The sequence below is a fragment of the Trichechus manatus genome, unplaced genomic scaffold (assembly GCF_000243295.1).
Source record: "Trichechus manatus latirostris isolate Lorelei unplaced genomic scaffold, TriManLat1.0 scaffold00030, whole genome shotgun sequence".
NCBI lineage: Eukaryota > Metazoa > Chordata > Mammalia > Sirenia > Trichechidae > Trichechus > Trichechus manatus.
In genome coordinates, this window is record NW_004443966.1 from 2865608 (window position 1) to 2893047 (window position 27440).

Below are 27440 nucleotides of genomic sequence, written 5' to 3' on the forward strand. Positions count from 1 at the left end.
GCACGAGCTGAACGAGGTCAACGTGGGAGGGACATGGCTTAATAGCAGCACGTGAGAAAAACTAAAGGGTCACAGGGTGTGGTCACCCTTAGCCTCTGAGTATGAGCAAACAGAAGTAGGTTGTTTGAATGTTGAAAACCGCACTCATCAGGACACATCTGGGGCACTGGCCTCCATTTCAGGCTCTCTGTTTTCTGAGAGACTTTGAAAAACGTAAGAAAAGAAACTCCAGAGGACACTGTCAAGGGATTGTGAGGAGGTCACTGACCCCAGGTCATGAGACTCAGTTGAAGAAAACGAGCGTGGCTGACCTTGGAAATACTGGCCATCTTCAAACCATGAGACCTATCCAAAAAGGAAAAAAGAAGAGAATCAGCTGCCTTGTGTCGTCATAAAAGCATTCCAGCAAAGGCTGGGTGACCAGTTTTCAAAAATATTCTAGAGGAGATTCATGCATTAAACGTGGAACTACATATTAACTAAAGTGTCTCTCAACCCTAAGATTGTGTGGATCAACATAATTATTGCAGTTGATAATGAAGGTTGGGAAAAAAGAGAAAATATTGGCCTAAGCAAATGGTCTTATTTAACTCAATTGAACAAATCTGTATTGGATGCTTAAGTTCAAGGTATTGTTGAAGGTATTATCAATAATTCAGAAGTGATGAAATTGTCAGGTTTGGGTCAGTATCAGCGGGAAGTTAACTTTTTCATTGGCCTTGTTTTATAGTCTAGTCTCCTGAGACAAGATCTAGGGCTTGGGAGCCCAGCACAGCTGTCTTCTTCAGGAAAACCTGGGACGCCATACTATTCATTCTCTGCCACCAGTTCCAGAAGAAGACCGCTCCACGACTCTACAGCACTTGGTGAGTACCTTATGAGCAGCAACACCAATGCTACAAATTTTGTTTCTGGTTTTCCCCTTGCTTCTGGTGGTGCTTTTAATTAGAGGAAACTTGGTTTCTTGAGTATCATGTTGTTGGTGTTGGGATTTAGCTGCATAAAAATAACATATCCATTAGATATTTAATAAATTATCAAAATTTTCACTTTTACACATTCATCATAAATTTTTTATTAAAGATTGGGTCATGAGTAATTTTGGTTGATTATTCTGGTGCCTTCAGTCCCCATGCCATAATTTTAACAAGTTTCAGACAAACAGTTTAATACCCTTGTCTGGTCCTCAATCTAAGCGGAAGTATAGTAAAACCTGTGAGATCCGGAACTTGCCGGGACTGACTTGTCTTTCCTGATCTCGCAGGTTTTCCATCTTTCACCACTTTGACCACTTTTCTGTCCCTCGTTTTAGTGGAAAATGTTTGCATTTTCCTTCTCTGACAAGTTTCCACCTTACACAGGTTCCCGCTTTCACAGGTTTTGCTATAAATAGTGAAAAACGGAACTTAACCAGTTTTACCTCTTATAATAAAAAATTTGTTATATTAAAAAAATTAAAATCTTATTTTTGATTAAAATTTATATAATGCCGAGTTTACAAAGCAGTTGTATATACATTCTGATTTCATCAATACAGTAGCCTCGTTAGTCAGTGGATGTAATCCTAGATTTAACAGAAGACTAAAGCTCAAGAGTGGACATGTTCATAGAGTTTATAGATGGTTTACCCAGGGTAAAGTTTATGTAAGATTTCCTGCCTGTAAGTCCAGTGTTCTTAGCATATTAATTGTTTTTACTCCCTCACTTTTTTACTGCGGTAAAATTTACATGACATGAAGCTAACAAGGGTACAGATCAGTGGCTTTTAGGACGTCCACAGTGTTAGGCAACCGTCCGCTCTGTGTGGTTCCAAAACCTCGCCTCAGAAGAAACACTGTACACGTTAGACGGTCAGCCCCCGGTTTTCCATGGCTTCCTTCTTTTGTGTCTTACACGTAGCCTCACGAGGCCGATCTGTTTTGTGTTGCTCCTTACAGCAAACCTCGGGTAGAGTCTGTTTCCTAATCCTAATGGGAATTTTTGATGATTTCTACCAGCAAATCCTTTATCTGAGAAAATTAAAGTTGTAAAGTGCATTTATATGAAGGACAGGCCTGCTTCTACAATACATATTGCCCACCAAAAGAAAACACGCCATAATTCACTCCACAGATACTTGTTGACTGCCTCTAGTTTATGTATCTACCTTCTGTCAAACCTGTATGTTGGTGAAATATTCCAAGTCTCTGGGTCTAGGGTACGCTTGAGGCATAAAGTGGCCTAATGATGGATCTCCGCGTCCAGCGTAGAGAGCACTGATGAGACGTGGCTGGCTTTCGGTATTGTGAATGATTTAGTGTGTGTCCTGTTGAGTGAGCCCGGATGACTTACACCAGTGTATTTTTTGTTATTAAAGAAATGATAAATTGTAAAATGCCGTTTCTCCATCTCCACTCTTGTTTCCGACCAGATGAGTTAGTCAGGCTAGGGACATTCATTTGAGTGGAGATGTATCAATGTCATTTATGAAAAAAATCTTGTTAGTATGCTGTGTGAGCACTTACTGTGACAAAATGCACTACTATAGACCGATACTCTTATTACTAAAGGTTCACGTAGGGGGAAAATGAACTATTAGAATAACTACAAAAAGGAAAGGGTGGGTTTCATAGAAACCCAGAGTGAAAACTCAGATGTTCTATAAATTAAAGGTTACGTCTTCTTCAGTTAATCAAGAGTCTCCTCCGTGCCAGGTACTGTACACACTACATCTTCACAAAAACTCTCTGAGGTCGTAATACTAACCTCATGGTACCCATGAGGAAACCAAGACTCAGAGAAGCGAAATAATTTAGCCAAGATCACACTATTATATGGTGGCTCAGGAAGGCCCACCTGACTAAATACCACTTAGTGGATTATGATTTCATTCTTCAGTGTTATCCCTCAGTCTTAGCTGCTCTTTCTTGGCATTGCAATTTTTCATAAAATCTCAAGATTAAAAAGACTTTAGAGATCATCTACACCAACCCCAGCATCTTCTGAAGCTGTGTAGATAATTTAGGAAATAAACATTCTGCAAAACAGTAACTATCCAATTTCTGTTTTGCCACAGAATTTATATGAACCTAGTAGTAATGGCTAAAATTTATTATGTGTCACTCTGTGGTAGGCAAGGCCCTGGGTGTCTTTCATGTATTATCTTCATCACAGTAACTCCAGGAGGTGTTATCCCCCTTTTTACATACTGAAGCTCAAAGAGGTTGAGTAACTTGCCCAAGCTCGCACACCGTTTATAGGATGGAGTTGAAGTTTGAACCCAGCCAGATTAGTCTTTTAACTACTATCCTTTGAAGCCTCCCAGAAGTGAACTGTGAATTCCAGGCTCATTATTTTAAATCAGACATTATGCATACAATTTTATAGTGGCAGTTGATGATAGAGATGAAAAATACAACAGAAACATTTCTGTTCGCTCACCTGGGAAGAACTGGCCCAAAGTAAGTAGCAACATCTTCTACAAAATAGAGTGATGGATTCCAAGCTAATAGAAACATCTGAAAATGGCATGATGGCAGTGTCCTCCGACCTCCTGTCTAACTTCACAAGGGGTGAAGGGAGGAGAAACAAGATCAGCATCAGTAGCCCAAAGCTGATTCCTATGAGGTGGATGCCAAACATACCTCCACCCTCCAACCTTTTTACCTTTTTACCAGCCATCCCTTCCACGGCACTCTGTACTTCTCTGCTGAGTTCACTAAATCATTGCAATGGCTACACAGAACTCACAGACCATACTTACAGTTAATAGGGTTTATTAGGGAAGTAACAAGTTATAACTAAGGAACAGGAAGAACCCAGGATACAGTTCTTCAATCAGGACAGCCTCTTCTCAGCTGTGCCTGCCGGCAGGCCTCTCTCTGGCCCTCGGCCCCTCAGCCTAGCCTCTGCCCTGCTCCGACAAGTGTTACAAAGCTCTTTAGCTCCACCAGTAAGTGCCCAGAGGCACATCACTCAGCCAGCAAACCTTTTCCTTGAAGGTGCTTAGCTTTCTCGCTCTGTGGGCTTGGAAGCCAACCACACCGTCTCCTGCCATTCTCTTGGTTCTGCAGCCTCTACTGCTGCTTCTCGCCCTGGGTCACCATCTCAGGTGTTACTGCTCTTTCTGTCTGTCTCCTGGGTCTGGGAGGTTCTCAGCGGAGGGATCCCAGGTCCAAAGGATGTACTTCACTCCTAGCTCTTCTTTCTTGGCAGTAAGATCCCCCCTTGCTGTGGGATTGGCTCTCTTTTAAGCCTAGCAGGATGGCAAAACAGACCAGTCCGCTTGTTAGGGTTCCATATACCTTATTTGGATAGTTCTACTAAATCATTTGGTGGGAGTTATAAGACAATGGTGAGAAATGCCATATAAAAGTGATCCATCACACCTCAGGCCACCCCCTGGCTTTCTAGCCATGGTTCTTTCCTACTTGGAGGATAACTTTCCCCTCCCAGTCATTTTACCAGTCCAAACCAGTCGTTAACCGTTAGACCTTCAGGAGGACAAAGAGTCCTCACAGGGTGGGGTTACTCAGGTACTGGCCATTCAGGTCTGCTGCAGGTGCCCATCTGATCTGGGCACATTCTCCAAAAGTCTTCTCGGCTTCACCCTTTCTGGTGTCAGATAAAATTTAACTGAGAGAAGATTATTCCCTTGCCCTGAACCTTTTGAGGTATCAGCATAGCAGAACCTTTAAGGGATTTAGGTTTGGCCACTGTACTCTGGTCCAGCAGTGCCTTCCCCTTAAGTCGACTCTAATTGCTTCTACAATTACTGTTTTTATAATCACAATTAACCCTGTTAACAATCAACATTCACAACTGAATCATATATCAGCATCTTCCCTTACCCTCTCCTCCCCAGGCTTGTCAGGAAAAGAGGACTCTGTTCAATGGGGATGTCTACTAACCAGCTCCCTTTAACTTCCAACCCTAGAAGGGACTTCTGATGGGCGCTGACTTTTCCTGCCTCAGTGCATCCAAAAACACACCCCTTGCTCAAAATTCAAAAAGCAAAACAGCCATTCCTCCCTTCCTGCGCCCCCAGATCTTTCCTTCAAATGCGAATTTCCTCCTCTCCCAGCAGTTCCGGGTAGGTTTGCATGTCTTTTCAAATGCAAAGTTCACGTCCTGGGCGGGGCTCAGGTTTTTGACCTAAGCTCCCGATATTTTATACACAGGGCTACTGCGTTCAAATCAACAGCCTGTGTTTCTTTGGAGCACATCCCAGTTCCCCTTTTAATGTATCCAATCAAGCATCGGCTGGAGGTGGAGTTACATGCTCTCTGTAATCTATACTACCCAGTGTTCATTTCCATCATACATGTAGGTCTGTTCTATAACACTAGGTAGGAGAAACATTCAAATAAACACATAACCCTTTTTAAAACATTCCAGTTTCATCTTCTGACTCTTGCCATTCATATGCGTATGGCCTTGGCCTCTGCCTGGGTGGAACCAGAGGATCCTGGATCCCTCTCAGTCATCTTGTTTAACCAGCTCGGCTTTTGCCCCGAGCCACTCCAGATGCGGCTTTTCTCCCCTCAGCTGCAGCATAACATCTCTTTTCTTTCAGCTATTACTGGTAACAACAACCAAAGTAACCACCTAAGAATCAAAAGTTTCACTTCCCAGGCCCCTTCGTTCTTTCTCTGACAAAGTCCCATGCTTCCATGAGTCTGGAGCCGTTGCAGCAAATCCCATTCCTAATGCCAGCTGTAAAAATGGCATGGCGGCAATGTCGTCCAACCTCCTCGTTTAACTTAACGGTGTTGTGGGGGAGGGAGGAGAATCTAGATCAGCATGAAGAGCCCAAAGCTGGTTCCTTTGAGGTGGATGCCAGCCCTACCTCCACCCTCCAACCTTTTTACCAATTTTGACACCAGCCGTCCCTCCCAGGGCACTCTCTACTTCTCTGCTGGGTTTGATAATTTGTTGCAATGGCTACACAACTCACAGACCATACTCACAGTTATAGGGTTTATTAGGAAGTAACAAGTTATAATTCAGGATTAGGTAGGACTCAGGATACAGTTCTTCAGTCAGGACAGCCTCTTCTCAGCCATGCCCACAGGTAGGCCTCTCTCTGGCCCTCGGCGCCTCTGCCTGGCCTCTTGCCCTCTGCCTTGGGCAAGTGTTACAAAGCTCTTTAGCTCTACCAGTAGGTGCCCAGAGGCATCTCACTCTGCCAGGAAGCCTCTTGCCCAAAGGTCCTCAGCTTTCTCACTCTGCTTCATGGGCTGGGGAGCTCACCACACCATCTCCTGCCGGTGTCCTGCTTCTGTTGCCTCTCCTGCCCTTTTTCTGCTGCTGCTTCTCACCATCTCCCCTTCTCCGGTGTTGCAGCTATCTCTCTGTCTCCTGGGTCTAGGAGGTTCTCATGCAGGGATCCTGAGTCCAAAGGATGCGTTCCACTGCCAGCTCTTCTTTCTTGATAGTGAGCCCCCACACCCCCTGCTCTGGGATCGGCTCTTTTTAAGCCTAGCAGGATGGTAAAGCTGACCAATCCCCTTGTTAGGGTTCCATATACCTTATTTGCATAGTCCCATCCAGGAGTGGATTATTCAATATGCGGTGTAAGCATGGTGGTTACCTCGCTTACCAGGTCATCTGTAGTGAACAATTTCACATTTTTTCACCACATCAAAGATTCTGCCTCTGGGTATGGCTGGCATCTGTCTGTCTCCCAACCCCATAGCACCTTCCTACAGAGTCAAAGCCTCTTTTCAAATTTACAATCCCTGACAGGGATGGATGACCCAGTAAGTAAGGCAAGCATGAGCTTACTTGTGCTTACTTTCTAATCTGTGGTGAACAATTTCACATGGGTTTCACCACATCAAAAATGTGAAATTGTTCACTACAAATGATCTCATTAGCACAGTAAGCACCGTGCTTCCCATGCCTATTGGATAGTCTGCCCCTGCTGCCACCTCATCCTTCGGTGGGAGTTACAAGACCATGGCGAGAAAGGCCATATAAAAGCGATCCATCGCCCCTCGGAACACTTCCGTTGACTGTTGTATAAGGAGTGTGGCTTTTGGGTAAGAGATGCTGTGTTGGTTGTGAAGAGTTGAGTTGTAGAAAAACCTCACAAAGAACAAACATTTTGCCTTTAAGTTTCACAAATACAGAGTGTGCCAGATGTTGTTTATCTTTGGCATATTTTGTTTTAAGGAAATATAGGCTGCCTCTGGGGTAGGGACAGAGATGCTAGTGAATGCTTTTTCTCCTTTTTATTTGTGTGAAATTTTTCCACATGCTACTTATAAAGTTGCCTTTTTAGCTTTGCAGCCTCTTGGGATATTCACTGCAGAGGATTCCCAGCCCAAATTTAAACGGTTTCATCCTTTCTTATACAACCGCGTGTCTTACTGTGTCGTACAGTTTATGGCCCAGGAAAATATCGTGCTTGCTTAATTGTCATTTTTACAGTTTTTAAAATACGTCAGCTTTCTCATATGTTCTGTCTTCCTAACGTGAACCCCTGAAAGCCGGAATTTAATCCATTGTTCATATGAGATTGGAAAGCTGTGCTTGTTACTTTTATTTTACAATAAATAAAAAAATAAGATGGCCAAGTCTTAAATTTTAAAGCTAAGTAAAATGAAAATACCAAGTGAGGCTGGTTGGGCATTATGAAAATACTCATGCTTTCATTTATATTAATAAATCACTTGTGTATTAGAAATATACTTCCACTATCTGGGTCTTCCTTGGGAGTAAATTTATATTTAAGGATAAATTGTACGATCATTTGTGCTAAAGTTGTAGTCTTAACTACACATCAGTAAAGTAAATATTCTTACAGATACACTGTTGACATCGGGTAAGACCGTGCCCCTAGTTAACAGCGTGTGTAGCGTGTCTCTGCCATGATTCTCAGCGTGTTACAGACACTACGTTTGTGTCTCTGTTAAGGAGTTACATTCTTAATGTGACCTGTTGCACCAAATGCCCCTTCTGCAAATGAAACAGAGATAAATGATGTAAACTGCCTGGTATAAAACCCACTGCCTTCATGTTGATTCCAACTCATAGCGACCCTATGGCAAATAGCAGGAACTTAGCAAAAGAAAACCAAACTGGTTGCCATGGAATTGATTCCGTCTCATAGCCACCCTATAGGACAGAGTAGAACTGCCTCACAGGGTTTCTGAGGAGTGTCTGGTGAATTCGAACTGCCAACCTTTTGGTTAGCAGGGAAACTTAAGAAATGAAACTTCCCTTCCCTCATACATGCTCATTGGTTTGTTGTTCTCATTTTTGTTTTCCTTGTTTGCTATTATCTCCCCAAACGTACGGGCTGTGTGACCATTTCTGAATGCCTCGCTTCATTAGGAGCACTGTTTTGCACTGGAAAACAATGCAGGCACTAGGAGGTAAAATTCTTCCCAGCCCATCTGAAGTCTGATCTTATATAATATACTGATGAAGTGTATTGTTTTCCATGTGCAGATCCTTTGCAAGCAAAGAAAGTCAGAAAGGTGCCTCCTGGTTTGCCTTCTTCTGTAAGTACCCTTTTTAACTTGGTGGTAAACAATCTGATTTCCGGCGTTCAGCATTTATTCGATTGGTGCCAAAGACACACTTTACACAGTAACTGTTTGCTGCTTAACGGAATCATTGATTGAGATGAATCCACATTTAATGTTAGGATTTTAGATTTCTCTGCAGTGATTTGTAGCTTACTCTGTGCTCTTACCGCATGTCCCTGTCATTTGAATTCCCCTCTTGGGAAGAGGACTGGGCTAGTAGCTGTCAAAGAAGATCTCCTATACAGGTCTTTTGATGTTTAATTAGTCATTATGTTGCTGAACAGGATCACAGACAGAGATTAATAGCTGAGAATCTTAGAAATTTACATTTGTAATAATCCCAATGGAGCTGAAGACATTAAGATTCGGAGGACATGTTTGGCGCAGCTTGCCTCAGTAGGACTGAGGTTATTAATATGCATAAATCACCAAGTCAGATGTTCATTGTGAAGCCCTTGTGGATTTTAAAGCCTTCATTAAGCCTTTCCTAACTTCAGCCTAGCATCAGGAAAGCTTTCAAGCAACTAGTTTGTTGATCCCCCTTTGCTCAAAAATGTATCCTTTGAGAATAAAGAGCTTTGATGAAAGAGGGTGGAAAGGTTTGGTGGAAGAGTCATTAATGACCGTGATAATCTATTGCTGTAGATTGTTTTTATTCCTTAAAGAAGTAAAAGTGTTTGTAAATGAACCTGCATCATAAATCTACCCACCGTTTAAAAATCTCTGGTGCAAGGAGGCGAGATTTTTTCCCTCCTTTCCCTTTGCTTAGAACAAATGAGGAGGAGGCTGTTGGACTGAGGCCCCTGTGCCTCGTAGGGTACATCCCTTTGTTGTGTAAATGGTGCTGAGCTTGTATTTGGTGGTGCTTAACACATGGGCGCAGGTGCTGCTGGGTGAGTCACAGCTCATCCTAGCGCAGACTGAGTGGAATATCCGGGCTGGCACGGAGTCATCGAGACAGCGGCATGGGTCTGGGCTTCATTTTTTGAGGCTGAAGGAGAGAGAACATCTTTTTGGTTGTTTACTTCTCTCCTTTCCTGTGTTCCTCCCTGCCTTCTCTTCCGTGTGATACATGAAAACTCGAATTTGAAATCCTCTTTGAAACTCAGTTCCAGATGGATCCGAGTTTTATGCAGCTTAGGGCAGCTGTGCTCTGAACCTGCAGCCTACCTGGAAGGTTGGATTGCAGCTGCAGGCGTTCTTAAAAGCTTTTGCTTGCCTAAGCACTCGGGCCCACTAGAGGCTGAATAGCTGCTTGATAAACAAAATGAACACAATGCCTCAAATCATTATTCCCGAAGACCGGAATTTTTTTTTTTTTTTCAGCAGCAGCTAAAAATAGTTGGGCAATTTACATTTTAACAGTTGTGTGCTGTGCCAGGGTAGGTGGTTCAACAGTATAACAGATGATTTCTGCTAGATTAACAGAAACCATATTAAAACTGACAGAGCTGCTAAAACATGTAACAGTACAATTTTCTTGTAATTTATTACTATAATTCTGTGAGAGTAATAAAAGTTAAATTACATATGAATATGTAGTAGAACCACGCAGGTAAAAAAAAATCAGATTAGTAAATGAAAAATTCATCTGCTTTCTCCGTGCCTGACATGAATTTAAAAAACAATATTCAGTGTTTCATAGTTCTTTCACTTTTAAAGTGAAGAAAAAGAAAAGAGCAAAATGGTCAGAGCAGCCTGGAAAGAGAATAGACACGGGGGGTCATCGGTGTTCCTTACCATTGTAATCATAACGGCGTTCACTACTTGGAGGTAACCCGTTAACCCGTTGCCATCTGGTCGATTCCAACTCATAGTGAACCTATAGGACAGAGTAGAACTACCCCTATAGGGTTTCTAAGGCTGTAAATGTTTACGGAAGCAGACTGCCACATTTTTCTCCCGTGGAGCAGCTGGTGGGTTCGAACCACTGACCTTTAGGTTAACAGTCAGGCACTTAACCGCTGTGCCACCAGGGCTCCATACTTGGAGCTAATGTTCTATGTTGTCTCAGATGTCCAGATGAGCCACAGAGAAAGGGAAAGGCGCTGAATCCCGGCTAAACTTTGATTTCTTTGAGAACCACTAGGAAATTTTGCAAGCCTCCTTGTATATTATATTTTACTGGCTAAGTTAGTTTTGGATTCATTAGGTATTTAAACAGGATAGAATTCAGAGTCTTCAGTTCTGTGTTTAACATCTGCATCAAACATGGTCATACTGCTTTGAAACCAATACAGGTGAAAATAGTATTTAAAACATATTAAATGTCATTAAAAATATGTAAATAGTAAATGCATTTTAATTGATTGAAAGTATATTTTAAGTTAAATCTTGGATTGATACTGCAAATTCTTAAGAGGAAAAAAAAACTTAAAAAACAAATACTTTGATAAATAATAGCAAAATAATTCACTTCCGAGAGCACTTGTAGTTACACTGCTTACCTTCTCAATGTCTGAAGTTAAACTGTAGGTTTCTATTTAAATGCTTTGTTGAAAAGTATACACTTTACAGAACTTTTGACAGTGTGGATTATAAAAAGTGGGGCATAAAAATGAAAATAGACTATATATATCTTATTTCATGATAATTTGAATATTATTCTTCCTAAACCAAACTAGAAACTTGACGGTAATATCTCATTTCACAGTTTGATGCCTGTTTGATCTATCTTTAATTTACCTTTACTAAAGAAACCGTAAAAGAGCTAAGTGAAACTGCTACAAAAAAATAATAGGGTTACTTAACATGCAAAGCGCTGACAATCTGTATAATTTACCATAGAGCATTGGTTAGAGACCCTTTTTTTTTTTTTTTTTTTTTGTAAACCATGATATATAAAAGACATCTTTAAAGTGTTAAAAAGCAAAGATGTCGCCTTGAAGACTAAGGTCGCCTGACCCAAGCCATAGTGTTTTAATTCACCTCATATGCATGTGAAAGCTGGACAATGAATAAGGAAGACTGGAGAAGAATTGATGCCTTTGAATTATGACATTGGCGAAGAATATTGAATATACCATGGACTGCCAAAAGAATGAACAAATCTGTCTTGGAAGAAGTACAACTGGAATGCTCCTTAGAAGCAAGAATGGCAAGACTACATCTCACATATTTTAGACATATTATCAGGGGGGATCAGTCCCTGGAGAAAGACATCACGCTTGGTAAAGTAGAGGATCAGCGAAAAAAAGGAAGACCGTCAATGAGATGGACTGACACAGTGGCTGCAATAATGGGCTCAAGCATAACAGCGATTGTGAAGATGGCGTAGGACTGGGCAGTGTTTTGTTCTGTCATACATAGGGTCTCTCTGAGCTGTAACCGACTTGACAGCACCTAACAACAACATGATATATAAACAAGTGTAAGTACAAACCTCAGATCCTGTGTTTCTCCACAGAACAAGTGAATGCTGACTTATGTCTATGGGTGAGGGTATGTTGAACATCATCAGAGCAGCATGGTCAGTGAGACTAAGGGAATGGTCTGCTCAGATCTTCCTGGCTCAGTTACTGCTTGATTGTATGACCTTGAACTAGTCAGCCTTTCAGCTTCTTTTCAGGTCCAAAATGCTATGTACTGATGGTTTTAAAACTCATGTGCTTAGTACGTAACTGGAAAGCATAGTAAGCATAACTTCCTTCCTCCTGATGAAGCAGTGGTGTTCTTAAGCACACAGGATCCTCTACTTGCTTCTCTAGACAGGCCGAAGTATGGGACAGAGTGGACTTGTTTAGCAACCACAGTAGAATGATGCTGTTGTTGTTGTTAGGTGCTGTCAAGTCGATTCAGACTCAGAGCAACCCTGTGTACAACAAAACGAAACACTGCCCAGTCCTGCACCATCCTCATGATCGTTGTTATGTTTGAGCCCATTGTTGCAACCACTGTGTCGGTCCATCTCGTTGAGGGTCTTCCTCTTCTTCGCTGACCATGATGTCCTTCTAAGCATGATGTCCTTCTCCAGAGACTGGTCCCTCCTGATAACATGTCTAAAGTATGTGAGACAAAGTCTTGCCATTCTTGCTTCCAAGAAGCACTCTGGCTGTACCTTTTCCCAAGTCAGATTTGTTTGTTCTTCTGGAAGTCTATGGTATATTCAATATTCTTCGCCAGCACCATAACTCAAAGGCGTCAGTTCTTCTTCAGTCTTCCTTATTCATTGCCCAGCTTTTGCACGCATATGAGGCGATTTGAAAATGCTGTGGCTTGAGTCAGGCGCACCTCAGTCCCTAAAGTGATATCTTTGCTTTTTAACACCTTAAAGAGGTCTTTTGCAGGACATTAAGTATTCAAACATACACCATCAATGCCTTCAAGGAAGTTACCATCTAGTATGAGAATCAGGCATACAGATAATTATGTTGCAGTGAAGCAGATAAAGTGTGTTGCAGCTGCTCTCGTAACACAGGGTAAGTAGAACTACCCCTGCCTTGGGAAGTACCAGTGGCTTCAGGAGGCATTGACTTTGGGCCGTGTCTGCAAAGATGAGTGGCAGTTCATGTTAGAGAAGAGGGGGAACAGACCAGACAGGCAGAAAGCTTGGGGTATAAAAAATAAACGCATATTCAGGCCACAGTCGGAAGTACAGCATTACTTTCGGGTTCCTTTCTATACCAAATGCGACCTCTGTAGTTTTCCTGTAGCAGACCCACTCTCCTGTCCAGGAGGGTGATTGAAGAATGCATAAGAGCAGTCCAGATCTGAAAAGGGGTAAACTGTCATAGCAGTCTGTGGATAAAGGCTCCAGTGTCTTGGGCAGTAGATGATCACAGACGTGTAATTGTTAAGGTTGTCTGGGAGTCTTTCCAAAGGCATGGACAGTACTTTGACTTTACAGGGTGTTTTCTTTCCTTTATGGGGTTCCTGAGCCTCTCCTCCGTTTCTCTAACCACCAGTTCTAATCTTCGTTCTTTACATGTATGTACACCAGCTGTTTTTCGTCTGTATCAGATTGTAACCAAGATAGAAATTTAAGAGAATTGTGAAGCACTGGGTAGGGTTTGGGGGCAGTTTTTGTTTGTTTGTTTTTAGTAATTTGTACAAGAAATGGAACGTTTCCAATATATGTGTCAGCACCTTTGCAGGCTCAGTGTCACTGTTGGAGGTGCAGGCCTTCCATGGGTGACGACCTGTGTTAACCATTACCGGGATCATCTCAGTCTCTGCCACAAACTCTGTTGTTGCTGTTAGGTGCTGTCGAGTCGATTTCGACTCATAGTGACTCCATGTGACAGTAGTAATCTGTCCCATAGTGTTTTCTAGTTTGTAGTCTTTACAGGAGCAGATTGCTAGGTCTTTCTGTTGCAGAGCCACTGGGTGGGTTCATACTGCCAGCCTTTTGGTTAACAGCCCAGTGCTTAACCTTTGTACCGCTAGGGCTCCTTCACAAAACTCTATGAGATAATCAATATCCTGTTTTTACTACCACTACCATTTGCCATCAAGGCATCTATGACTCATGGCGACCCCTTGGATGTCAGAGTAGAATTGTGCTCCATAGGGTTTTGATGGCTGATTTTTTGGAAGTAGATCACCTTTCTTCCAGGTGCCTCAGGGTGGACTCAAACCTCCAATCGAGTTAACCATTTGCACCACCCAGGGACTCCGGTCTGTTTTTTTTACAAATGACATCGAGATTCAAGAGACATGAAGTGACTTGCCCAGGATCACACATAAGGTCAAGATCCCATATAATGTGATGTCAGAGACGATTTTCTTTTTATTTTTAATGCTAAAGCATATTATATACCTTGGTTTACTAACGAAGTATCTTAATATATTTAAGACATAGTTTATCCTGCCAGTTTATGTTTTTACTGACCAAATCCATTTTTAATTTGCTTCGTTGTTTAAGGACCTACAGCTGTCTGAAAGAAGGATGATGTAATAGTTTATAGTCAAGCAGATAATGGGTTTTATCTGATCTGATCTTTTGATTTTATAACCTTGAGGAAGTTGCTTTTGAGTTCTCTGAACCTCACATTTCTGATTTGTAGAAGAAGATGGTAATGCTTCTCTCACAATGTTGTGAGGATGTTAAGTGCCTGATACGACCTAGCAGATAGCAGATACTCGGTAAACATACATCCCTCATTTCTTCTAGTTCCTACCACTGCACCCCAAAATTTATTTATTTGTGTAGTTCTTTTAAGTTGTTATCTTTTTTTTATTGTTGTGCTTTAAAAAGTTTACAGTTCAAGTTAGTCTCTCATACAAAAATTTATACATACATTGTTTTGTGACCCTGGTTGCTCTCCCTATACTGTGACAGCACACTCTTCCTTTCCTTCCTGGATTTTCCGTGTCCATTCTACCAGCTCCTGACCCTCTCTGCTTTCTCATGTCACCTCTGGGCAGAAGCTGCCCATTTAGTCTCATGTATTTACTTGAGCTAAGAAGCACTCTCTTCACGAGTATCATTTTATGTCCCATAGTCCAGTCTAACCTTTTGTCTGAAGAGTTGGCCTTGGGAATGGTTTTAGTTCTGGGCTAAAAGAGAGTCTGGGGGCCATGTCTTCTGGGGTCCCTCCAGTCTCAATCAAACCATTAAGTCTGGTCTTCTTTCTAGAATTTGAGTTCTGCACCCCACCTTTCTCCTGCTCCACCTGGAACTCTGTTGTGTTCCCTGTCAGGGCGGTCGTTGTGGTAGCCGGGCACCATCTAGTTCTTCTGGTCTCAGGCTGATGAAGTCTCTGGTTTATGTGGCCCTTTCTGTCTCTTGTGCACCCCAAAATTTAAAGGAACTTAGTGTTTCATTTTTACTAAATTTTGTTGAAAAGCATATAAAATTTGAAAACATAAGACAGGATAATTATTGTAGTAAAAGGAAACAATATTACTATGTTACCTAGACTTGTGTGTGTAATGTGTGTGCTTGGGGTTTGCTGGGTGCTTGGTAAATTGTAGCTGCTGTTGCTGTTCAGAAAACATTTTCTTTCAGAAAAGGAACCTACAAAAGGAGAGAGAACTCATTGAACCAGATTCTGCTTCTTGGAACTCCTTCTAATTATTTTCATTTTTGAAACTATCCAGAGTCTGTAGTTTATTTCTAACTTTATTTTTATCATTGTTTCTCAGATGGAGAGAAATTTCTTTTTCTGTTCTTTCTTCCTTATTTCTCAACTTGGCATTAGTGTTTCCAAACATGGATCATTTTGTTTTATATGCTGCAGAAGATACAGGATTCTGAAGAAAGAAGCAAGATGCTAGAAATTTTATCATGGGAAATACTTCCCAGAAAGTAAACACCCAGACAAATTCCAGAATGGCTTCCTAGACGCAAATACTCAAAGTTGTGTTCTTGTTCAACAGCATTTGAAAACATGTTTTCAATATGAGATCTTAACTCTGCATCAAAATGGCATGTCATGTTCATTTTGAATATAATTGATTTGCAGCCTCATACGTGGGCTGAGGACAAAATTATTTGTTTTGTAATCAAATGTGCTGGTCTTTGTCCTCTGTTTTAAGTGTGTATATATTTTTCCACAAAAGCTGTTACAGTTATCAGAGAATTTCTTTATTTTTAGTTAAACTCTCAAATTATATTTTGCCATCTCACCTCATCAAGAAAAAACATTTTTTTCTAACTACCCCCTGTAAGGAGCTTCATTGTATCAGAGATCAATCAGATATGTATAGAGTTTACAAATTGATGTCACCCCTTACCCCAGAAATTTTATGGGATTTCATTTTGTTTGGAATGTGGCTTTAAAAAAAAAAAAAATTAATGTGATATGTTGAGTTTGAAAATTAGGGACATTGCCTGAGATGACATCTTGAGATGTTCCTAAACCACAAAGACAAATGGAGACCATGTTGGGTAATGTGGCATTTTCATGTTCGTACTAAAAAGAGTAAGTAAGAATATGAAATAGAAAAAGTAAGAATATTAAATCCTGAAGGTGGCTAAACTGAGGATTTTTATTTTAATAGGAAAGAGATGACAAATAGAGCTTTCTGGGGCTTGTAGGAATGAATAACTTGGGGAACTATGACTTAAAAGATTGCTAACCATCTGAACTAGTAAGAGAAAGGGCAAGGGTTAGAACTGTAGAGAAACTGTGATCTCCAATTTATCAATGAAAATAGCAACATGGGAAGTGCTCCTTGGGAGTCACTAAGATAATAAAGAATGTTAATAAACAGTTACCAGAGACGTTTAAAGACTAGCAAGAATTCTGGTGACTGTGGAATGAACGTTACTTACACACAACACTGGCTTCAGCTGAACTTCATATGCAAACCCTGCAGTTCTTGAACGTGAATTGGGACAGGTGTTTGCCTACCTCCTTTGGCAAACAAGCGTAAAGAGCGCCCAACAACAGTAGATGCATGAAGAGTTTCTTAACTCTGGCTGATAGATAAGCTGTCTCTATTTGAAAGCTACCAAGACACACAATTTCCAAAGTGGCTGATTCATTCCTCTGACCTTACAGGTCAGACTAGCAGAAAAATCTTGGTATATAAAGGGAATGGTTCTATAATCCATTCCAAACTTATATTCAGTTTGGTCATTGAATGAAGGATTTTCTTCACGTGTTAATAAGACGAAATAGCTTCTGTTCATGCTGACAGTAACCACTCTTCAGAACAGTGTCCGAATTGTATCAGTGTAGATAACGGGCTTTTAATCCACAGTTTTGAGATTGTCATTTTTGTGAGGAGCCAGTAATGTCTTTGATCTGATTTCAAGTCAAAAAGCCAAAGGAAAAGTAACCAGCGAGCTAGTCCTATGGATTCAATTCTTTGGACTGATACGGTTGTACAACCACAGTGATATTTGCTGTTTTCTGACTTCTCTGTTCATTTTTAAAGAAGAGAGAAGGACGTGGCCGAATTTCATTCAGAGGCAGCTAACATTTAAGGTTTATTGGACTCTTCAACTGTGAGTCATTCAGATCTCTGAGATCCCAATGTACCTGTTTAAGGTGTGTGGTTTTTAAAGGATGTATGGTTGAATTCTGTAAAAGATTTTAGAGTTTAAGCCTACTGTTGAGGTGTTCAGCATCATTAGATGTGTTTGTTTACCTAATACAGTTGAGGACTTTTTTTTCAAGTATGGGAAAGAAGGACTAAATTTAAAAATTCCAGATTTTATCACAGGATATTTAGGGCTCTGGATTTGATTCCAAGTTAAGTAAGGCATTTAGAAACTAAGTAATTGGCTGGCATGAAATTTGCCATCATTCATACTCCCTTTGTTTAGCCAGTAATGATTTTGCTTTGAAGTCATTTATTCTGTTTGTGTAGTATCTAATTTGAAGGACTGTAATGTATGCTATATGGATAAGTTCGTAGTTCAAATTGAAGCATACATTTAAAAAATACTGTTAGTCCCGAGATGGTGTCTAATCTCCCCCTGTGTTTATATTCATTGAATAGATTTTAAACAAGTTTTAAAGTATTGACAATTAAAGTTTTTGTCTTTGTATTATCTGCATTTATTTTAATACATAACCCAGTATATGTATAATATGTCAACATTTTATTAGTTTTCAAAAATAATTTGGTTCTAGAAATTGTTTCCTTCAGAATTTGCTAGAAGTTGCTTATCTCTTTGTTATAGCCTGTATTTCTACTCTTCTTCAATGCTCTAGACCAAGAGTCAGCAAAGTTTTTCTGTAAAGGGCGATATAGTAAATATTTTCGACTTTGTGGGCCAACCAGTCTCTGTTGCAGCTGCTTAACTCTGCCGTTGTGGTGTAACAGCAGCCACAGACATACTCTAAATGAATAGGCGTGGCTGTGTTCCAACAGATTTTTATATTAAAAACAGGTGGTGGGCCAGATTGGGCCCGCAGACCATAGTTTGCCAACCCCTGCACTAGACTTAAAGAACACAGGAGTGCATGCCTAAAGTAGATACTTTCTTACCTTCTTCATAAATGTAGTTCCTGTGAAAAGTAGACTCAGAGAAACAAAAACCAAAATTAAGTATTTTTTAGGCTTGTTCCCTGATTTTTATTAGCCTTGTTACGTGAGGAGTCCTGGTGGAGCAGTGGTTAAGAGCTCAGCTGCTAACCAAAAGGTCGACAATTCAAATCTACCATCTGCTTCTTGGAAACCCTATGGGGCAGTTCTGCTCTGTCCTATAGGGTCGCTATGAGCTGGAATCAACTGGACGGCAACTGGTTTCATCACCTGATGTTCACTATTCCCTTCATCATTTCCTTAACTCCCTGAGCACTAGGATGGAGTTTATTTTAATGATAGACTTTCCAGGACCATTATTTGCCATATTCTAAAATGTCCGTGACTAAGATAGCCTCAGTGAATAAAGTAGGTGCTCTGGAGTCATAATCTTTTTAGGAATTAAATGTCCTTAGGTAATAATAAGGTGAGGATACTTTATAACATCAAAAGTAGGCTCATGACACAGTCAGCCAGCTTGAACTCATAGACAGATATAGAACACTCCATCCAACAGCCGTAAAGTACACATTCTTTTCCAATGCACATGCAGCTTTCTCCAGAATAGACCACATCTTAGGCCACAAAGCAACCCTCAACAAAATCCAAAACAGAGAGAGAATACAAAGTATCTTCTCTAATCACAACGTCATCAAGGTAGAAATTAACAACAGAAAGAGCAAGGAAAAAAAATCAATTACATGGAAACTAAATAACACCCTACATAAAAACCACTGGGTAATAGAAGAAATCAAAGATGGAATCAAAAAATTCCGAGAATCAAGTAAGAATGAAAACACATCATACCAAAACCTTTGGGACACAGCAAAAGCAGCGCTCAAAGGTGAATTTACAGCAGTAGATGCACACGTCGAAAAAGAAGAAAGGGACAAAATCAAACCATTAGCTACACAACTTGAACAAATAGAGAACAGCCAATAAAAGCCTACAACCACCAGAAGAAAGGAAATAATAAAGATCAGAGGAGAAGTAAATGAAATAGAGAACAAAAGTAATACAATCAACCAAACTAAAAGTTGGTTCTTTGAAAGGATCAACAAAATCGACAAACCACTAACCAAACCGACAAAAGAAAAACAGGAGAGGACGCAGATAACCCAAATAAGAAATGAAATGGAGGACATTACAACAGACCCAACTGAAATAAAAGGGATCATAACAGAGTATTAATGAAAAACTGTATTCCAACAAATTTGAAAATCTAGAGGAAATGGACAAATTTCTAGAAACACACTACCTACCCAAACTAACAAATTGATACGGAAAATCTAAACAGACCCATAATGAGAAGAGATTGAAAAGGTAATTTAAAAACTCCCAACAAAAAACAGCCCTCGCCCAGATGGCTTCACTGGAGAATTCTACCAAACATTCAGAGAAGAGCTTATGCCAGTACTACTCAAATTATTTCAGAACATAGAAAAGGAAGAGATACTTCCAAATTCCTTCTGTAAAGCCAGCATAACCCTGATACCAAAACCAGGCAAAGACACCACAAAAAAGAACATTGCAGAACAGTACCTCTCGTGACTATAGATACAAAAATTCTCAACAAAATTCTAGCCAAAAGAAATCAGCATCATATCAAAAAAATTAATACACCATGACCAAGTAGGATTTAAACCAGGTATGCAAGGATGTTTCAACATTAGAAAATCAGTCAATGTAATCCACCACATAAAGAAAAGAATTACATGATCATCTCAATTGATGCAGAAAAGGCATTCGACAAAGTCCAACACCCATTCCTGATAAAAACTCTCAGTAAAATAGGTATAGAGGGGAAATTTCTCAACATAATAAAGGGCATCTATAAAAAACCAACAGCTAACATCATTCTTAATGGAGGAGAGCTGAAAACATTCCCCTTGAGAACAGGAACATGACAAGGATATCCTTTATCACTACTCCTACTTAACATTGTGCTGGAAGCCCTAGCTAGAGCAGTAAGGCAAGAAAAAGAAATAAAGGGCATCCAAATTGGTAACGAAGAAGTAAAACTGTTCCTATTTGCAGATGATATGATACTATTTACAGAAAACCCGAAAGACTCCACAAGAAAACTACTGGAACTAATAGAAAGATACAGCAGAGTAGCAGGATACAAGTTAAACATACAAAAATCATTTGGATTCCTATACACCAACAAAGAAAATGATGAAAAGGAAATCAGGAGAACAATACCATTTATATTAGACCCTAGAAAAATAAAATACTTAGGAATAAATCTAACCAGGGATGTAAAAGACCTGTACAAAGAAAAGTACAAAACACTACTGCAAGAAACCAGAAGAGATCTACATAAATGCAAAAACGTACCATGCTCATGGATAAGTAGACTCAACATTGTGAAAATGACAGTTCTCCCCAAAGCAGTCTACAGATAGAATGCAATTCCAATCCACATAACAACAACATTCTTTAAAGAAATGGAAAAAACAGTTATCGACTTTGTATGGAAAGAGAAGAGGACCTGGATAAGTAAAGCATTATTGAAGAAGAAAAATAAAGCAAGAGAACTCGCACTACCTGACCTCAGAACCTACTATGCAGCTACAGTAGTCAAAACAGCATAGTACTGGTACAATGACAGATACATTGACAATTGGAACAGAATCGAGAACTCAGATGTTAAATCCATCCACCTACAGTCACCTGATCTTTGACAAGGGCTCAAAGTCCATCAAAGACAGTCTTTTTAACAAATGATACTGACAAAATTAGATGTCCATCTGCAAAAAAATGAGAAAGGACCCGTACCTCACACCATACACAAAAACTAATTCAAAATGGATCAAAGACCTAAATATAAAACCAAAAACTATAAAGATCATGGAATTAAAAATAGGGTCAACACTAGAGACCCTAATACACAGCATTAACATAATACAAACCATAATTAACAACATACAGCCTCCAGAAGATAAGCTAGATAACTGGGATCTTCTAAAAAGTAAACATTTATGCTCATCAAAAGACTTCACCCAAAGAGGAACAACAGAACCTACAGACTGGGAAAAAAAATTTGGCTATTACAGATCTGACAAAGGTCTAATCTAAAATCTATAGGAAAATCCAACAACTCTACAACAAAAAGACAAATGATCCAATTTAAAAATGGGCAAAGGAAGTGAACAGGCACTTCACCAAAGAAGACATTCAAGCAGCTAACAGACACATGAGGAAATGCTCGTGATTACTAGCCATTAGAGAAATGCAAATTAAAACCACAATGAGATACCATCTCACCCCAGCATTACTGGCACGAATCAAAAAAACAGAAAGTAACAAATGTTGGAGAGACTGTGGGGAGATTGGAACTCTTACGCACTGCTGGTGGGAATGCAAAATGATACAACCATTTTGGAAAACGATGTAGCGTTTCCTTAGAAAGCTAGAAATGGAAATACCATATGATCCAGCAATCTCACTCCTAGGAGTATGTCCTAGAGAAATAAGAGCCATCACACAAATAGACATATGCACACCCATGTTCATTGCAGCATTGTTCACAATAGCAAAAAGATGGAAACAACCTAGATGCCCATCAACAGATGAATGGATAAACAAACTATGGTACATACACACAGTGGAATACTATGCAAAGGAACAATGATGTATCTGCGAAGCATCTCACGACATGGATGAATCTGAAGGGCATTACGCTGAGTGAAATAAGTAAATCACAAAAGGACAAATATTGTATGAGACCACTAGTGTAAAAACTCATGAAATGGTTTGTATACAAAAAGAAACAATCTTTGATGGTTATGATGGAGGGTAGGGGTGGGGATGGAAAAACACTAGCTATACAATAGATAAGTGGTAACTTTGATGAAGGGTAAGACAGTACACAATACTGGGGAAGCCATCACAACTTTTTCAGGGTAAGGTCATGTTAGTTCCATGGACAAAGCCAGACTCCCTGAGGGACAGAATTTTTGGGCTGAGGGATGTGGGGACCATGATCTCAGGAAACATCTAGCTCAATTGGCATAACACAGTTTATAAAGGAAGTGTTCTACATTCTACTTTGGTGAGTAGCGTCTGGGGTCTTAAAAGCCTGTGAGCGACCACCTAAGATACTCCACTGGTCTCACCCCTTCAGGAGCAAGGGAAAATGAAGAAAACTAAAGACACAGGAGAAAGATTAGTCCAAAGGACTAACAGACCACAACTACCACGGCCTCCACCAGACTGAGTCCAGTACAACTAGGGGGTGCCCGGCTACCACCACTGACTGCTCTGACAAGGATCATAATAGAGGGTCCCGGACAGAGCTAAAGAAGAATGTAGAACAAAATTCTAACTCAACAAAAAACCCAATTTACTGGCCTGACAGAGACTAGAGAAACCTTGAGAATATGGCCCCTGGATACCCTTTTAGCTCAGTAATGAAGTCACTCCAGAGGTTCACCTTTTAGCCAAAGATTAGACAGACCCATAGGACAAAATGAGACTAAAGGGGCACACCAGCGCAGGGGCAAAGACTAGAAGGCAGGAGGGGACAGGAAAGCTGGTAATAGGAAGCCCAAGGTCGAGGAGGGAGAGTACGGACATGTCATGAGGTTGGTAACCAATGTCATAAAACAATATATGTACTGTTTAATGAGAAGCTAGTTCTGTAAACCTTCATCTAAAGTACAATTAAAAATTTTTTAAGTAGGCTCATGAATAGATTTATTAGTTAATGTTTATATGAAGCAATTGTGTTTAAAATATTTACATAATTTTATTTTGATATAAGCAGCTCAACTATAATTTTTCGCTTAAATTTACATATGTGCCCAGTCACCATCTTTAGTCCTGGTTAACTTTCTCATGGAACCCGAAGCCAAAGGCAGTTCCTAGAAGCTTGGGAATCAATTCTAACCCAAGTTTGATTGTGAAACAGATTCTGCTAAATCATGTGATATGCATCTGTTCTAAACATAAAAATTTAATATAAAAATTAAAAGAATCTTCCCTACCATGACTAGAAAATTTATTTTTTAATGTTAATCTCTAGAAATTTAGAGGAATATTTATGGTTCTTATACAGTTCCCTTTTTAGTTTTTATGATGGCTAGTGTTAATGAGAAATAATAGATAACTAAATAATAAAACTGTTCTCAAGCTTTCTGACATGTTCTTGATAATTTTTCAAACTATCAAACCTGACATAATTTGAAAACACAAATTATCAGTATCTTTTTCAACATCACCAAAGAGTTTTGTAAGTTGTAAAAACCAGTAATTTGAGTTAGAATGAGAGACTTTTTGCTACTGGAATGGGCTCTGTTTAGTAAATCTCCCAGTGAGAAATCTATGAATCCTTTCTGTTTAAGTCAGTAAATGTAGGTGGCAGTGGTGGTGGTTAGTTGCCTTGAGTCAACCCTGACTCCTGGCGACCCCCTAAAACAAAATGTTGCCTAGTCTGTACCATCTTCACAATCGCTGATACGCTGGAGACCATTGTTGTGGCCACCGTGTACTTTGAGTGCCTTCCAGCCTGGGGGGCTCATCTTCCAGCACCATGTTGTATAACATTCTGTTGTTATCCATAGGGTTTTCATGGGCTAATTTTTAGAAGTAGATCAACAGGCCTTTTTTCCTCATCTGTCTTAGTCTGAAAGCTTCTCTGAAACCCGTCCACCATGGGTGACCGTGCTAGTATTTGAAATATTGGTGGCACAGCTTCCAGCATCAGAGCAACACACAAGCCACCAGTGTGACAAACTGACAGACACATGGGAGGTAGTTACAATGGGCTGCCTTTGACTCTGTTAACTCTCTGTTGCTTGCTGAAATTACAACAAAGCCATCTCTGTAGAGGCTTACGTGTTGATTTGAAGGGCATGGCCAAAAATCTTCCGTTTTCCAGACAATGTTATATTAAACATAAAATGTCTGGCCTCTAGATCAGATTGATTAGAAAACAAACAAAATTATTATTGAGTAAATTGAAGACTGACAAAGGTAGGTAAGAGTTGTTTACCTATTGGAAAGATGTCATTCTGTTTCATTTTTTCTACATTTGTTCTGGACACTAAGACACTACATCCAAACCAAAAACCAAACCTACTGGCATCAGATTGATTTGGACTGATAGCGACCCTGGAGAACAGAGTAGAACTGCCCCTGTAGGGCTTCCAAGGTTGTAAATCTTTGTGGAAGCAGACTGCCAACATCTTTCTCCCACGGAGTGGCTAGTGGGTTCGAACTGCTGACCTCTTGGTTAGTGGCCAAGTGCTTTAACCTACCACCAGGGCTCCTTAGACACTGCATGGCTTAAAAAAAAAAAAAAAAAAAAAAAAAAAGTTAGTTATAAATAAAAAGTAGTACTAGGCAATGGAAGTTTTTAAGTAGTCCTTTTTAAAGAGACTTCATTTGCGGCCATAAATGTAATTAGAATACAAAAGCATTTGGATTCTTACATTAGAACTGAGAAGTTGTAATTATGTTTTTAGATTCCATTTTTGGTTCTGCCTTTCATTTCACGTGAGGCTTTGGGCTTTTGATTATGCCACTTGCAGATGTGATTATAAAAATACAATCTAAGATTGGCAAGAACACTAGGTAATACCTGTGCCTGGGTCTACAGAAATAGTAATTTGACCTGATTTAAGGTATTTCAGAAAACCTAACAAATTTTGTAGTTTATGGAAATAAAATTGCCTGTATTAACTAAAACATCAGATTTCTTTCACTGGAATTATTCCAGCTCAGTATGGCGATACTTCACCTGCCTTTTAATCAGAACTTCCGAATGGCAGTCACATGGCTTCGATTTTTTTTTTTTTTTTTCTTAAACAGGGAAAAATATTCATTATAGCTTGGTCAAAAGAATTTAGTAGACAAAAATCTCTCAAAACAGGAATTCAGTTTTGGGGTGGAGTAGATAATAAAAGGTTTTATTGGTGGCGAGAAGGTTGGGAAATCTTTGACCTAGTTTAATGACATCATTTTTGCAGAGATGAAACTTAGGCTCGGGGAGATTCAGTGACCTACCCTCAGCTCTCGTTTCTCTGGAGATGCAGAACTAAAACCTGAATCCCTGTCTCCTGCCTCCTGGTCCAGTGCTCTTTTGCAAGACACTGCCTGATGCCCTAGCACTCTGGGACCTGAGTAGCCTGTCTCAGATCCCACAGAGTGCAGGAAGCAGAAGGGAGAAATACACAGAACAAGTAGTTTGCTCTCAACAAATTCCTTTCACAGCTTTATGTCTGAAAAAATAAAAGAGTTAATTAATACAATGGACTTGGCCAGTTGTGAACCACAAGTTTCTAGTAAAAGACAAAATGATTGGAGAAGAAAAAACGAAAAGTTTTGTGTCTGTTTCCTGATCTGTATGGTGAGGGACTGTCATCGTTGGGGCAACACATTGCCTTTACCTCTGAAGCTTACTAAATATTTGTCAGATGGTGTTTTGTTTTATGTTAAAAAGACACCACGGACACCACCACCTCCCCCATTTATTATACATACCCTTCTCAGATGTGTTTTCAAAGTGAATTTTTATTTGGATTTTGTTGAGAGTGGTCACCAGAATTTAGTTGTAAGAAACCATTCTTTTAAGATAGCCCTTTCCTAAATTCAGGATTTGCATGATTTCTTCTGGTAAGTGTGGCTAAAACGAGCTCTGCTTTGTTATTTCATCATTAAAATGTGAGCAGGCAGGATGTTCCAGGTAGGCTCCCCAAATTTAATTGCTCAGAGGTATGAGGTATTAAAGATTACTACCACTAGCAAGAATTTTTTCTGAAACATACACATAGATTGGGGGCCAGAAATAACTTAACATGGAAGTTATTTAGAGCTTCAGGTTGCACGTTCTCGAAATGGCTCCGGGCTAAGATGCAGATGTTACTTCTAGTCTCTTTAAAAATAAATTTAAAATAAAATATCTTGGTGCGGTTCCATTTCTCATAAATTGAAAGGATCTGATGCTTTCCAGCTCAAAAGAAAAAAATGGCACAGGCATAAGAAACAAACAAAAAAAATTGGTGGCACTTTCCTTAAGGGACACCTGGCTTGATGCAAGATTGTGGCTCACAAAAATTACCTACTTTCTACACGTGATTTTAAAACAATAGCTTTGTTTTTGCTTACAGTATTTGTTATTGTTTGGTTGCCTGATGTCAGTAGTGCTAAATCTCATCCCAGTCTTGAAAGCTCTTCAGAAGTGCTGGTATATTGAGGAATTTAAAAACCTGGGGGTCCCCATCATAGTTTTTTACCCAGGCACACACACCATTAGGCAGTCCTGTGATTATAGAGCCATCTGCAGGAAAATTATCAAGTTGCAACATAGTTAATGATTCTCTTACCGTGTTATTTCCATTGGTAAATGAGAAGTGACAAACTGCGGTTCACGTGGAGAATGAAAGGGGCAGCCCAGAGAAGCAAGAATTACTAGGCGCGGGGTGGGGGGACGCTCTTCAGCCCCATCACTCCTCCCCACCTTTAATTTTTCAAAGAAAACTGCTTTGTCATAGTGAGTTTGGGATCAAAAGAAACATGCAGTTTGCTTCAGGTTTTACATATTCTTAGTAATTACACTTCTGTCCCGTTTGAAGCGGTGTCTAACGATTGCCGTTCAGAAGCTTTGTATGATCTGTCAGTTCTGTTCGTGTTGATGTCAGAGGAATACTATTTATTTACCTCAGAGTTTTATTTACGTTCTCCAGGAGGTATGGCTCTTTTTAGACGTCCTCATTATTGTCATGTGTCAAAGGGGAATTAAACAAGTGTTCTTTTGTAATTTATATAGCTGATTATCTGCATTGGCCATACAGATAGGTATCGTCTTTTTTTTTTTTTTATCGTTAAGCATTTCTAAAGCTCATGTTAGCTTGGGATTTTTGTAAAGAGGCAATTAAAAAATCAGGTATTCTGTCTTTGAGACAGATGACCGGATTTGTGAACTTGAGCAGGTGTTTTTACTCTGTTCTGAGTGTGTGTGTGTGTGTGTGTGTGTGTGTGTGTGTGTGTGTGTGTGTG

The 27440-nt window shown here is 39.9% G+C and overlaps 1 protein-coding gene across 7 annotated transcripts in view; it reads left to right on the top strand.

The window, feature by feature from the left end:
- The window catches only part of TCF12 (transcription factor 12), a 357906-nt gene that overhangs the window by 261711 nt on the left and 68755 nt on the right, over positions 1-27440 (top strand). For 6 of the 7 annotated variants that reach the window (XM_004374600.2, XM_004374599.2, XM_023729662.1 and 3 more), the window contains 2 exons: positions 731-866; positions 8437-8489. In XM_004374600.2, coding sequence (XP_004374657.1) covers positions 731-866; positions 8437-8489 — 189 coding nt within the window. Of the gene's footprint in view, positions 1-730; positions 867-8436; positions 8490-27440 lie in introns of those variants that run through there. The other variant, XM_023729666.1, reaches the window with a different exon arrangement.